The following is a 14,022-nucleotide window of genomic DNA, read 5'->3' on the forward strand; positions in this document are numbered from 1 at the left end:
CTAAAATGAAAAATTCAGAATTGATCACTATATTAAGCCTTCGCCTTGAGATTTCGCAAGTTGCTTGTTCAGTATCTCCCTGCAGTAACTACGGCGCCAGCATGCGTGCCTTGGGAAAGAGAAAAACTAGGTCTCCGCGGCAGTTAATGATCAAAGGAAACGAGAAGTCTCTCCAAAAAGGAACTCCAGAAATGAGGAGAGAATGATTAACATAATTAATGGATTGATAAGCATACTTGATGTCATTGGTCACTGTGCTATATAAAAATATAGCTATCGTAACTGAACGAAGGAAGTATACTTGAGAAGATTTTAGAAGAATTTGGAAATCACAAGAGAGAGCTATCTTACTTTGTGGCAAGATAAGAATTCTTTAGAATTAGATATTTTACATAGTTGGTTAAGGACGAGAAGAATTCTAGAGTTAGATATTTTGTAAATGGTGTGGAAGTTGTCACATGGCAATACCACAACACCCATGATCACCTATAAATAGATGTGCTCCTCTACTCTCTTGATATACTATGACATAAGTGGTATCATGTAGGAGGGTGATATGGTAGTCATGTAGTGTAGTTGTGTCATGGTAGAGTAATCACATAAAGAGTGTAAAAGTCTTACGTTATACTAAATTGTAATGAATAAAAAGTTAAGTTATCTTGTATAAAAGTTATTATCCCGTGTTGATGTCTAGATCAAGATTTTGTGGTGTAGTGTAGGTATAGAGTGTGAGATTGGCACTATGTCCGGAGTTCTATGCTACCTGCATCCCCGTAAATTCTCACCGCCTTACAGCTACAGATTTGTTCTCTACTCAATTCAGGAAGCAAGATAGTGAGAACTCACCGAGATGTAGGTAGCATAGAACTCCGGACGCGGTGCCAATCTCATCGCGGTCACTTTATGTGCAGCATCGGAGAAGACGATGAGTCCAACTCTATAAAGCCGGTCTGGCAATCACGTACTAAAACCGCCCTCTCCACATCTAGGATACCGAAGCTCTCGGACAAAGCACACGGGCTCGTGCCTGCAGTGACCCATCCACCAGCATCGACCTGTCGAGGAACTGGAGTCATCAACAGGCCTGGTGCAACAGCGTACAAAGCAGTGATCAAATCCCTCATTGGCGGAATGGTTGTTGGTGAATCTGGAGTTGTACAGAGCGAAGGGTGTAAGATGCTACCCGAGCACATCAACTGGACAATGAACGGGAAGGAGAGGAGAGTTGAATAGTTACCTATCTGGTCCGCCAGAGTTTGGAGAGGGAGGAAGGGTGACGCTCCGGTAGGACATAGACAACAAGGAGCCGAACTATGGCTACGTTCTACGCCATTGGCATTCAAGATCAGTAAAAGGGGAAAGAGAAATAACAAAGAAAGAGAAGTAATAGAACCGAGACACAAAAGCGGTAAGAATTGAAACAAGAAAAACAACACAATCAAATTAGGAGTAGGATGCAGTGGAATTGAATCAAGAACATCACCAAGCAAAATCGAATCAAGAATCGTAGCGAGCAGAATCGCAGCAAGAACAACGGCGAGTAAAATCGAATCAACAGTGGCGAGTAAAATCGAATCAGGAATAGTAGCAAGCAAAATTGAATCAAGAACAGTGATGTGCAAAATCGCAGCAAGAACAGCGGCGAGCAGAATCACAGCAAGAACATCGGCGTGTAGAATCGCAGCAAGAATAGTGACGAGCAGAACCACAGCAAGAATAGCGGCGAGCAAAATCAAATCAAGAACAGCGGCGAGCAAAATCACAGCAAGAACAGCGGTGTAGCACGAATAGAATCGAGAAGAGTGCATCAAGAACAGAGCCTAGAGGAATTGAAGAATAGAGCCCAGAGAAATGGAATCACGAATATGGAAGAGGGGGCAATGGAACGAGCTGATAAATCAAGCGACAAGGGGAGGCAATGGAGTGGGAAACAAGATGGTAGGTTCGATGGATGCCGGGGAAGGGGAGTTCAGTTCCGGTGGAGTGGTGGGAGGGACAGTGCGGCGGTGTCGATGGAAATGGCCTCGCGGCGGGCGAGAGCATGGGCGGTGAGCGCAAACAATACGAAAAGAAACGAATTGGTGAAAATCGGCCACAACTTTCAAACTAGATAATACGAGATTAATGACTACATGAATCAAAAGGCAAATATAAGTCGTCCATATTTGACTGAAAATAACATGAAAAAAATATCTGACTACCCCATAAAAATTCTGCCGAAAATACTGCTAGTCCTCAACTAGTCCCCTCACGCCACGAGCTTCGTTGCTACTAACCCGAGTCTCCAAGCTGATCAATCCTATTACATGTTACAGGGACTTGGGATGAACAACTCGTCATGATACCTTCCGACATAAGATGCTTATGTGATCCTGACAATTTCAAATGATGTTCAAATGTTTGATTGGCCGGCAAGGCATTGTGACCCCATAGGAAGTTTCTCAGTTAAATCAGTGTATAAGCTCGCAGTTCAAATCCAGAATAAAAAATTAGGGAGGGATGCTTCTACATCAACGGCTGTTGCAGCGAGTGATGAGAACGGGTCCCTATGGACTATGGTACAAGATATGGCAGCTGAAATTTCCAAATAAAGTGAACATGTTTATCGGGCGTTTGGCCCATAACAGCCTCCCAGTAAGGCGGAACTTAGCCTAGAGAGGAGTTAAAACTGATACCATTTTGTCCGGTTTGCCATCGTCTTGACAAAGATAGTGCTCACTTATTTTTCAAATGTAAGAAAGCTAGGGAGTATTGGCGAGCAATGGATTTGGAGCACATATGCTGAATTAGAGTGTTGCATATCTGAGAAAGATACCGTAATAAAAATATTGAAGCTAGAGCAGAACAAAATTTTCATATTTCTTTGGCGATGGTGGTCGGCAAGAAACAAGATAAATGCAGGTGATATGGAAGATAAGCAGTTCTGTATCCTTCGACCTGATGAAGTTTTAGGAACTGACCAATCAAAACATCACAAAGATGGATACTGCAAATTCTAGATGGCAGCCTCCGCCAACAAACTACTACAAGATTAATGTGGATGCTTCGTATTAGATGTCGCCAGGACTGGGGGCTGGGGTTTCGTTGCTCTGGAGAAGCAGTAAACATTCCTAGAGCTGCTAAAGCTATGCAAGCAGACTCTGGGTGTTCTCGGAAGCATGGAACAAGTTGCTGAGTTGGGAATGACAAAATTATATTGAAGAGTTGCTGAGTTTGGAATGACAAAATTATATTGAAGACAGATGCTGCCCTTGTGGGAAAGGCCATCACGTCAAGAGAACTAGACCGAAGGCCAAATGATTGTTTTTGTATATCTCATTTTGTACACTGTACCGGCAATGTATGTCAGATCATGTATTAGTGTTGCTGATAGCCTTGCTCTAGTTATGGGTGTACCTTGGACTTGAGCATGGTTCGTGCAATATGAACCAGGCTCCGGACTTTGTTTCGGCTCTGGTTTCAGGGGACCAGCCCAAAAAAAAAGACCTCAACCAGTCCCTGTTTTGCTGGGACTAGGCAACTCGTTTGGTAAGCAAGCAAAAACTAGCTTCGCACATTTCCCTCAATTCAAACCCCCTCGGCGAACTGTGAAACTCCGTAACTGTTAATTAAAACGGGGATCAGCTTCAGTTCAAGAAATGAAAATTGACCAGAACTTGAACAAGCCTCGGTTGTCAACTTGGCTTAAAAGGCCAGTAAGGAAAGAGCCAGCGCAAACATACAGTTCATGAGGTCCGAAACATGCCATGGCTTGAAATTAAACATGATAGTCAGTGGATCACAAAATTGTCTACCATTGCCCGATTCTGAATTCAATCACCACAAAAACTCAGGAACAACACCTAATTCCAACCAGGTTCATTTCGCATCTCAACCAATTCCTGTTGCAAAATCCTACAGGCCCTTACTCTTCATCGTCCTCGCCGTCATCACCACCGCCTGAGGCCTTCTTCTGGTTCTTTCTCTTCACTCTTCCAGCAGGGCCGCCACCCAGAGGGCTGGTGAGCGAGAAGTCGATGTGCTTCTCAGATTCAACCCTGACCATGAATGACGGAATGTTGACGAGCTGCCTTCCCACCCTGTGAAGGCACAAGATTAGAAGAGGGAGAATGTTAATCAATGTTGATCGCATGAACTTATATTTGTCAAATAGACTAAACTGTGGCAAGGATTCAAAGTGCTCTGGTTCACAAGTGAAAATTCCATTATTTATACTAAAACAGTTGTATGCAAGGCACTATATTTTAGCACACTCAAGCAAGCAATGCAATGTCTGCATTAACCACAGGAGCCACAGATAAGATTTGGGATTGGCAAAAGCAGAATGAATTAAAAACTAAAGAATCCAATGGAAATCTGACAGCAAACCTCGCATTCAAATAACCAAAGAGAAAACAGAAACATATTACTTGAAAATCCAATAGGGCACTCAGAATGAAAAGGACATAAGAGTCATTGACCTTCTAGCCTCAGAGATACATTAGCAAAATTGACTCCTCATTGTGCCGCAGAAAACATATAAAAAATAAATAGATAAACATTACAAAAAGAATGACAGAAACAAGAAGGCCCAGAACAACATACAATAAAGAAGCACCAATTTTAAAAAGTAAAAAAGTAAAGGATAACCCATGGAATAGGGACCCAGACAGTTGAACACTTGAACATGAAGTTTGAACACAGCAAAATTTGTATGTACCTACATTAACAGTTAAAGAATGCAGGATAAACGGCAGAAGAAACAATTACTGAAACACATAGTCCAACCATTCAGTGTCATGACACATGATTACACTGGAAAATAAAAAAAAACTCACTACAGTAAGATGAACCAAACCCAAAAGGCAAGGTTCGCACAAAACTAACCTAATGGTAACAGATTAGCATTGAATGTGATCAGGGGCATCAGAGAAATATGACTGCAACATTACACACAAAGTGTCTCAGACGACCGTCGTGAGAATTGCACATGGTTTTTCATCATATGGCCCATCAAAGATCAACTGTATTATTACAGTTAATATACACCCAGTAGCAGCAAAACATAGCAAAAGTGAAGTCAGAATTGGAACAGCATATTGCAAATTCAGAATCAACAAGACAGCACCCAACCATTATTTTCATATATGGAATCAGAATACCACATTTCTATAGGAACAACAGTCATCTATTAAAAGAAAAGATAGGAAATGCAGAGGCTCGCAATTATTGAATCCACTCCCTATGAGCATTTTATGAAAAAAAAATGTAGATTATGATGCATAAGTGAAGGATCAGGCATGTGTAAACAGACCTGATGTGGCGCTGCCTGATCAGGACACGAGCATGGTGGATGGACTTGGCCATGCCATTCTTGAAGACGATGGTCTGGAGGCGGCGCTGGAGAAAGTTCTCAACAGTGAGGGCAAGCACGTAATCCAGCTTGTTCTGACCCTCACCAAGGAGACCATAGCGGTTCATGCGGCGGAGGAGCGCCTCACCCTCAAAGATACGGCGAGGGTTCTTCTCATCCAAGGTGAGCAGCTCCCTGGCTGCATTTCTGATACGGCTCAGGGCATACTGCACGCGCCACAGCTCACGCTTGCACCTCAGGCCATACTCACCAACCAGTTTCAGCTCAGCATCAAGACGTTCCTTCTCATAAGGACGCCTTGGCTTCTTGAAAGTCTTCCCATCTGCACTAGTCACACCATCATATGTTACACACTGGGAAAAATTACCTTCCGGATATAACTAAACAGAGTGGAACCTGTAGCAAGTGGTATACACAATAAAAACTTGTAATACCAGAAAGATTCTAGTATTCAAAAGCACAGTCAAATGCCTATATCAGATGGTGTTCCCATAATCACTTCCAGTGTTCGGGTGGACAGTGACCAAAATTAACTGAACAGATGTGTAAAACATTTTCCAAGTAATCCAACTCCAGTTCCTCACTTCACTGGTGGTGTTTTTAAAGAGCACTAAAATATAAGTGTTTGGTGTTTCCTCTGAATTACTAACCAACGCAGTTTGATTCCGACGTACATATTTCGATCCAAATGCATTTATGCGCGAGCGATTCACAGAACCGCAATCACCCAAACTTTGGGCTCGACGGATCAAACCAAAACCAAAAGCTGGTGTTCTAGCGTCTGACTTGCTACCAGTACGTGTATCTGAAAAACACGCTCACCATCTCATACAACAGATGATGGTTATTCTGGATCAAAATTAGCATCGGGAACAAAATCCTGAGCATTTCCCTATTCCATAGTACAGCACTACTGAAACTCCTCATGGGAACATCGGCACGAACTGGATCGTCTAGGCAGCTGCTTTCTCGCAAGTTGCAAGGCAACACGCGTACAATGCAGTGGAGGAGGGGGTCACGCAGCGGAGGAGGGGATCTTACAGTTGCGGTAGAAGCTGACGTGCACCATGGCTGCCGCGGCAGGGAGGCGCGGCTGGTCGTCGAGGTGGCCGCCGCCGGAGGAGGTGTGGAGGTGGAGGCGCGGGGGGTAGGAGACGAGATCTTATAAGGGAGGTAAACCCTAGGCTTTGATTAGTTGGGCCGGGCTTACAAACCTTGTGTCTGCCCTTCGACTCGACCGGCCCGTGTCTGTCTTCACATGGGTCGCGTCCGCTGCTGGCCGCGCTGGGAGTTTTTCCTTCCCGCGCCCGCCCGCCCGCCCAACCGAGCGATGCCGCCGCGGAAGCCGCTGACGACGCTGCTCAAGTCGGCGACGCGGCCGGGGCACCTGCTCCAGCTCCACGCCTGGATGCTCAAGTCCTCCCACTTCCCGCACCACGCCTTGCCCACCGCCAGGCTCCTCGCCTCCCCGCTCGCGCCGCTGCACTACGCGCTCTCCCTCTTCGCCGCCGTCCCGCGGCCCACGCTCTTCCACCACACCGCCCTGCTCCGCGCGCTGTCCGCGTGCCCCTCCGCGTCCTCCCTCGCCGCGTCGCTCTCCGTCCTCGCCTCCGCGCGGGCGCGCCTCCCGGCCCTCGACGAGTTCGCGTTCCAGCCGCTCCTCGCGCTCTGCGCGAAAATGCCCGAAAGCGCTGAGGCGGCCTCCATCGGGAAACAGCTGCACGGGGTCGTGCTGCGGTACGGGTTCCTGGACGTTGTGAGCCTGCGGAATGTGCTGTGCCACTACTACTGCAGCTGTGGTAGCATGGCGGACGCGCGGAGGGTTTTCGACGAAATGCCAGAAAGGGACGTCATCTCTTGGAACACGGTGATTGGGGGCTATGTCAGGGCGGAGGATGTGGGCACAGCGGTGGATATGTTTACCGCGATGAGGCGGGCTGACATGGATGTCAACGTGACTGCTGTGATCACCTTGATTGGGTGCAGCTGGCAAGGGGAGTCAGTTCATGGCTTCTGCGTCAAGGCGGGCCTCTGCAGTGATGTGAAGGTTGCCGCAGCAATGGTGGGGATGTATGTGAGGGAGGGTGGTGTTGAGTGTGCAAGCAAGGTGTTTCATGAGACGGCCAGGAGAGACTTGGTGCTGTGTAATTGTATGGTGGATGGCTATGCAAAGGCAGGGCGAATTCAGGAGGCAATGGACTTGATTGACAGGATGAGACAATCCGGAATGAGACCAACTTCAGGGACGCTTGTGGGCGTGCTCTCTGCATGCGGAGCATCAGGGGCATTGCCAGCCGGCCGCCGTGTCCATGAGCTTGCTCAGGAGGCAGGGCTTGAGCTTGACACCTCGCTTGGGACGGCGCTTATGGATATGTACTTCAAATGTGGGTGCCCTAACGAGGCTGTGTCAGTCTTCAGTGCAATGCATAGTAGGGACGTGAAGGCATGGACAGCAATGATCATGGGATTCGGGGTCAATGGACAGCCAGGTGCCGCCATCTCCCTGTTCTACAGGATGGAGGAAGACGGTGTGGCTCCTAACGAGGTCACTTTCCTCGCACTGCTGAGCACTTGTAGCCATGGCGGGTTGGTGCAGGAAGGGAAGGAGTTCCTGGAACGCATGGTGCTCCATCACGGTTTGTCTCCCAGCCCTGAGCACTACGGCTGCGTCATTGATCTCCTGGGAAGGGCAGGGCGTCTAGACGAAGCTTATGAGCTCATACGAAGCTTGGCGTCCTGGGGAGATGCTACGGGATGGAGAGCGTTGCTTGCAGCCAGTAGAGTCCATGGCAACGTGAAACTGGGCAGGATGGTGCAGGCACAGCTGGACGCCATGGGCCACTACCATCCGTCTGATACCATTCAGCTGTCCAACACGTACGCATCAGAAGGCAGGTGGGACGAGATAGCTCGGCTGAGGGATGTAGAAGAGCAGAAATTCTCTGCGGAGAAGGAAGCAGGCTGCACCTCCATTGTTGTGTCTTGCTAGTGTATCCAGGCTTGTTGAACTGAAGTGTACTTGGCAATTCAAAGTGGCATTCCCAGCGAGGAAAGTGTACTTGTGTATGCAATTTACAGCGGTTACATCGGGCATGCTAGTTATGATCAGAGCTTATCCATACTTGTACAGTATTACAGATACACATAGAAGTAATTAACATATTTTCTATTATCGAGCAGTTAACTCTTTGGACTTCTGCCTGTTAGGTAAGACACAACAAACTAAAAAAGATTAGTTGCTGTTGCTCTCCCTTCAAAGTAACTAGCTGAAGATTAAGTTCAGCTGACAGAGTGGAATGATACTTACACGCGCAGGCACACAGACGCACAGGTTTCTTTAGCACACTACCTACACTAGCAGGATACAACTAAGAAAGTTTTCAGGTTGTAACCACATGTTTCATTCTGTATTCGAGCTGTTAATGGTTGCATATGGCACCTTCATCTCCACTACCAGTAGTGCCACTGCTACATTGCTCATCTTCCATTCTTTGAAGGACTGGATATACATGTGCAGGCAAAGTGGTCATTCTTGTTGCGTACCTTGCCTGCGGCCGCGTCACATGATTGGAGATCCCCTGGTCTTGTTGTGGTTCGGTATCTTCAGTGGATGCAGCTTCAGGGAAGAGCTGTAGTTCGCGCCGTGAGGTAGTATAAGATTGCTCAAGGACTTCTAGCTGTTGCAGAGGGGGTGCCATCGTTGCAATGACTGGTGGATGTGGTGAATGCTGCAGTACAAATACTGTGGTGTGGGGATGAGCCGCTGTAAGATTTGATCTAGTCGCATCATGACTCCAGATAGGGTTGCCTTCCATCCGCATCCTCAGCTCATTTTGCAGTTCTGAGATTTCATTGCGGATCATGTTGTTTTCATCCAGTAGTTCATTTCTCTCCAATGCAACCTGTTTTGTAGCAAGTTTTTTCAAATGGTGGTGATGGCATGAATTATTTGCTAATATATTCTAAAATGGTCTTACCCATCATTCATTCAATTTTACATTAACTAAATCTACATTAATGAAACTGGGCCCCTAGGTCCTAGGCTAGAAAATTCTGGACACAGAAAAATATAATGCAGATTTTCATATTCATGAAATAATACAGAGTCATCAGATTAAATGAAGTTTCATGACTAATTTAACTAATATCCCCCCCCCCAAGTCACATGCTATGCCTGGTGGCATTTCTGAAATGAGAAGACCATACTTACATAACGAGATTCATTCTTCAGTGAGCCATTCTCCTGTCGAAGAGATTCTACTTGTGAAAGTAGATCTTTAAGCATACGTGTAGTGTCACTCAATATGCATGCCTTCCCGTTGTTCTGCCTATCAGGTTCTGAGAAGAGATGACAAACAATCAATAATCATAGGAAGAAAATAAATGTAACTTTGAAAAGAAAAAATAGGTATAGAGTTGAGACAAACAATCAATAGTCATAGATACATGGATCACTGGGTGCAAACCCTCTATCTAGCAATGTTAAGGGTAGGTTTGATTATCAGTCCAGATTCACCAATGACCATGTAAACACAATTTTTTCAATAGGTCCTTCACATTTTTAATGACGCTCAACTCTCACTTAGGATTTGCAAATTAAAAACTCTCTACCTCCAGGGGCACAATTTCACTTGAGATAACCAACAAACAGCTGCCACAAACAGGTCTGTCTCAAGCGGACTTGTAAACTACATTGATCTGGAGGAAGTGATATGACGAACACGGTGACACTCCACAAAATATACACCGTGACCTCTTCAAGTCAAGAAACAAACACTCCAATGACGTGCAGCCAAGAATGACGATATTGCAGATTCAATTTGTAATAGATACGTACCTAGCATGTTTCCAAGCTCACCAAACAGATCGTTCTGTTTATCTCGCTTTCGTTTCTCCCTCTCAGATTTATGCACCTTCTTTGGAGCCTTCTTTTCACACTTGTTGTTCAAGACAGGCCTGTCAAACGTTCAACAACAGCAATAAATCATGCCACATGTTTTATAGCAGTCTGGTTAATCAGGACATGTTTTAGAGAACAGTTCAAGATATAGGAGAAGTTTTCTAAATCACGAATTATATGCTCCAAGAATATAAGCAAGAATCAAATTTCCTGGAGGAATTACTGACTATTCAGTAGCAAACCTGCATTAGTTTGCAAATTCAATTTGTTTCCACCAGTTTGCAGGTCAGGAGCAGGGGCGGACCCAGCATAGAACGTGGGTGTACACATATACACCCGATAATTCTTGCAAACCAAATCGAAGTTAGTAGGTAATGTATTGTAACTGGATTCAGATCCGAATACAAATAGTTTTGTTAGGGTTTGGGGTGCTCCGTATCGCCCAGCAGAAGGAAAGAGAAGGGGCGGGCATACCTGGAGGATGCGTTCATCGCCGGCAAAGGGCTGGGCGAAGACAGGACAAATCGCGCCGCCGCTCGCCCAGTCGTCACCGCCGGGGAAGGAAGAGGAGTCATCTCAGGGAGGAGAGTCCGAGAGAGCTTTAAGGCTGTCCACAATGGCAAGAGCAAGAGCAAATTTGCTCTTGCCTCGTTTCCCACGCCCTCTCTGTCTACAGTGCCAAACAGTGCATCTACAGTGCCAAACAGTAGATTTACTCCTCCATTTCCTCCTATCGCTGTGGACGGTCTAAGAAACAGAGGGAGATGGAATCGTGGAACGGCCCTGAGCGGCGGAGCCCTGAGCGGGAGCCGGGATGGCTGTCAATAAGCCGAGCTCGAGCCTGCCACCTAGAGCTGGAGGATCCCGAGCCGAGCTTGATCTAAGCATGTTAGGATGCGTCAGAACCGGACGGAGCCGCTCCATTATATGTTTGGTTCGCAAGTTTGGGGATGGAGCCACTCCCAGGAGCGAATATTTGCTCCAGATGCGGGATGGCTCGGTTCGGCAAAATCGATCGAATCGGTTCCTTGTGTAGCATTTAGCTTGAATTGACTTTTTAGCAAGTTAAATATAAATAGCTCGTGAACCTTAAGCTTTTCTACTAGCCTACATAGGGATAAGGGTGTATCGTGAATGCTCAGCAGATCAGTAGGTATAAATCAGCAGGTCATTAGTAGGGATGGCCGGGTGAGAAACCCAAAGGTGAGGAAAATACCCATTAAGAGATCCGTAGCGATAAAAAATGGTCATACCCGCATCCTAATAGGGTTTTTACCCCTAATAGGATATTCTATATCCTAGCTATGTAACAACTAACATAATCTATAAATAAAATACTAGACTACCATATACATCATAGGCGAAATATTTATTATTTTCTTTTCAAAAAATATTGCCCAAAGAAGAATGAAATGTATGTATAAATAATGATTTTAGATTGTAAAATAACATATATTTCAAACTAGTTATAATGTCTTTTATTTAGAATTTGGTTAAATATAGAAAAATACTTTTAAAGATCATGCACACCTAATTTTTAAAGTCTAGATCTACTACTGGCCAGGAACAAATAAACAGCTAAGTGTATCAATATATTTGTGTATCCGTGTTTGCTTCAGATTTCTCATGAAGCCGTTTTTTTCTCTCGTGTAGGCAGGAGAAAAAAGTGTGTCTCATTGGATCAAAGCGAGGTTTAGACTAATTTGTTACACATGATTAGCTCTAGATTCACCCATGTCATAAGTGAAACACTATCACACGACAAAGCCTAGGATTAAGGAGCAAGGATTGCTGCGGTATAGCTATGCCACTTCCGTACGGCACCCAATGATCTACAACGATCAAACTCGAAAGAAAAACTACAAAATGTTCCTGTATCCTTTTCTGGTTAGTCACTGAGAGCTCACCGCTCACCTTTGAATGAGGTTCTCCGTCGGGGCCCTGCCGGCACTATGCGCTTTATCTCTGGGCACCATGGCGAATGGTGGTCAAGAGGCTTGATCCGATGACCTTCCTGCCCAAGAGCTCCGCATCAGTTCCCAGCACCCTAACCTGACAGCAACATTGCGTTCGTCAATAGACATCGGGAAAAAAAACACCATGGGCATGGGTGGTAATTCCTTACGCTCCCAAAAACTACCTCGAATCGAGCACAGGTCGGGATAGGCTGAAACGATGCGATACGACGCGGCTGGATTCGAGAGCCTGCTCTGCTCCGCCGTTTGCTTATTCGATTCCACGACGCGAGAAGACAGAAGAGAAAGGGGGGCAGGGAACGAGAAGAAGAAAGGGTAGGGTGGATCCCACGGCAAGTGGTCGATCTCCTCTGACGGACGGGGTCGTGGAATGGGTGATGATGGAATGGGTAGCTGGCGGATCCGGTGGGCTGGACGGCGACACGCGAGGGGCGTGTGGGAGGGCCCCACCCTGGTGTGGCGCATGTGCTAGTTAGTGCCACGCAGCCCTTCTTTTCCGAACAGAAAAAATGGTTTGATTATTGTGCAAGTGTCAGGTTTAAGCATAATACTCCCTCCTTCCCCGTTTATAAGGCATGGTGGAATATGACACGGTCTTCTAAACAACACTTTGACCATTTATTTATCATATATTATATCACTTTTGATTATAAACTTATAATCATTGTAAAATATATTTGATTATGAATCCAATCATATGAAATTTGCATTATAAAAATAAAAATTTAATAGTCAAATTATTGGTCAAAGATGACAAGGTTTGAATCTTGATATACGTATATGCCTTATAAACAGGGAAGGAGGGAGTACTAATACACGTGTATGCCAATTGGTTGGAAAATATTTTAAAACATAAATAAGTATTATTAAACAACGTGCAAGTAACGGCGCCCAAGTGGAGTGGCTGGTTGGTTTCTTTTAGTCGTCGCAGTCGCAGTTGCAGCCTACAAGTTTATTTCAGCCATGCTCGTTCTGGAGAATTCCAGTAGTCCAATAGTCCAAACAAACTGGTCCATCCTTCGCTGATCACGCCGTTTTCGAAACGGGTTGGTGAGCCTGCAGGATCGGATCTGGATCGGGCAGGGAAGTCGGGGGTGCGTGTGGTGGGCACACGCGCCCAGGCGGTATAGATGTCCATGTAGCCCGCAGCCCGTTAGTCCGCCCGAAGCACGGCCAATTTGGCCCGGCCCAAGCACGGGCTGGCCCGGTCCAAACCGTGCCCGGGCTGGCCCGGCCCGCTCCCCGTGCCCAGGCTTGGGCCGTCACCCCAGCCCGTGGGCTGGCACGGCCCGGCACGGAATTAGCAGGCCGGCCCGGTAGCGGCCTGCTAACTCCAAAGGCCTACCGAAGTATTAAACATACAGCACAGCCCACAGCCAGTCAACCCTAGCGCCCCCATCCCCCGACACCGTCCGACTCCTCTATCCCCCGACTCGACTCCCCGCCGCCTGCCCGCCTCCTCGCGCAGTGCTCCTCCACTCCGCGGCTCCGGCGCTCCGCCCTCGCGCAGCAGGCCCCGCCCCACCCCACCCGACTCCTCGACTCCGTCGTCCGCCCCGCCACCTCCTCCGCTCCGCTGACTCCGCCCCACCGCCTCCTCCGCTCCGCCGACTCCTCGACTCCGCCGCCTCCTCGGCTCCGGCCCACCGGCCGGCGGCGAGCTTCCTCGGCTCCGGCCCGCTGGCCGGCGGCGGCGGGCTTCCTCAACTCCTCGACGCCGCCCCTTGCGCAACCCTAGCCGGCTCGGCTAGCCCCTAGATCTAGCGCCGCTTCGTGGGCTGCCGTCGCCGTGG

At 47.0% G+C, this 14,022-nt stretch overlaps 3 protein-coding genes and 2 non-coding genes across 9 annotated transcripts; 1 reads left to right on the forward strand and 4 right to left on the reverse strand.

Annotated features, from left to right (window-relative positions):
• Nucleotides 1-3,669: 3,669 nt before the first annotated feature.
• On the reverse strand, nt 3,670-6,554 carry LOC120694572 (40S ribosomal protein S9-2-like). The gene is made up of 3 exons (XM_039977747.1): nt 6,395-6,554; nt 5,294-5,675; nt 3,670-4,079 (listed from the first exon to the last, which is right to left on the reverse strand). Exons 1-3 carry the CDS (start codon nt 6,420-6,422, stop codon nt 3,905-3,907), a joined length of 585 nt encoding a protein of 194 aa, XP_039833681.1. The 5' UTR covers nt 6,423-6,554; the 3' UTR covers nt 3,670-3,904.
• Nucleotides 4,423-4,510, reverse strand: LOC120696364. Its single transcript, XR_005684140.1, has one exon. It is a non-coding gene; the product is annotated as a small nucleolar RNA Z162 (small nucleolar RNA).
• On the reverse strand, nt 4,901-4,991 carry LOC120696363. The gene has a single exon (XR_005684139.1). It is a non-coding gene; the product is annotated as a small nucleolar RNA Z161/Z228 (small nucleolar RNA).
• A 110-nt stretch (nt 6,555-6,664) lies between the features above and the next one.
• Nucleotides 6,665-8,525, forward strand: LOC120694570 (pentatricopeptide repeat-containing protein At1g26900, mitochondrial-like). The gene has a single exon (XM_039977741.1). The coding sequence runs from the start codon at nt 6,684-6,686 to the stop codon at nt 8,340-8,342; it is 1,659 nt and encodes a 552-aa protein (XP_039833675.1). The 5' UTR covers nt 6,665-6,683; the 3' UTR covers nt 8,343-8,525.
• On the reverse strand, nt 8,387-12,576 carry LOC120694571 (transcription factor BHLH062-like). Of its 5 annotated transcripts, none has more exons than XM_039977746.1 (6): nt 11,006-12,117; nt 10,728-10,859; nt 10,191-10,309; nt 9,564-9,691; nt 8,897-9,255; nt 8,387-8,553 (listed from the first exon to the last, which is right to left on the reverse strand). In XM_039977746.1, exons 2-6 carry the CDS (start codon nt 10,826-10,828, stop codon nt 8,523-8,525), a joined length of 738 nt encoding a protein of 245 aa, XP_039833680.1. In that variant the 5' UTR covers nt 10,829-10,859; nt 11,006-12,117; the 3' UTR covers nt 8,387-8,522. The 5 variants fall into 5 exon arrangements, with proteins under 5 accessions (XP_039833680.1, XP_039833677.1, XP_039833679.1 ...); XM_039977743.1 differs by having other exon boundaries at nt 8,435-8,607; nt 8,841-9,255; nt 11,006-12,119; XM_039977745.1 differs by lacking the exons at nt 10,728-10,859; nt 11,006-12,117 and adding exons at nt 12,168-12,300; nt 12,394-12,576 and having other exon boundaries at nt 8,435-9,255.
• Nucleotides 12,577-14,022: the final 1,446 nt, after the last annotated feature.

The sequence above is a fragment of the Panicum virgatum genome, chromosome 2K (assembly GCF_016808335.1).
Source record: "Panicum virgatum strain AP13 chromosome 2K, P.virgatum_v5, whole genome shotgun sequence".
Lineage (NCBI taxonomy): Eukaryota > Viridiplantae > Streptophyta > Magnoliopsida > Poales > Poaceae > Panicum > Panicum virgatum.

Excerpts from the sequence above, each read along its gene's own strand:
- LOC120694571 (XM_039977742.1), bottom strand. The coding sequence starts at position 10,828 with ATGACTCCTCTTCCTTCCCCGGCGGTGACGACTGGGCGAGCGGCGGCG. Across the intron at positions 9,692-10,190 it reads TGAGCTTGGAAACATGCTAG|AACCTGATAGGCAGAACAAC; the intron begins GTACGTATCTAT and ends ATCTCTTCTCAG. Across the intron at positions 9,256-9,563 it reads TGAAGAATGAATCTCGTTAT|GTTGCATTGGAGAGAAATGA; the intron begins GTAAGTATGGTC and ends GCTACAAAACAG.
- LOC120694570 (XM_039977741.1), top strand. The coding sequence starts at position 6,684 with ATGCCGCCGCGGAAGCCGCTGACGACGCTGCTCAAGTCGGCGACGCGG.
- LOC120694572 (XM_039977747.1), bottom strand. The coding sequence starts at position 6,422 with ATGGTGCACGTCAGCTTCTACCGCAACT. Across the intron at positions 5,676-6,394 it reads CGTCAGCTTCTACCGCAACT|ATGGGAAGACTTTCAAGAAG; the intron begins GTAAGATCCCCT and ends TGACTAGTGCAG. Across the intron at positions 4,080-5,293 it reads ATCAGGCAGCGCCACATCAG|GGTGGGAAGGCAGCTCGTCA; the intron begins GTCTGTTTACAC and ends GTGCCTTCACAG.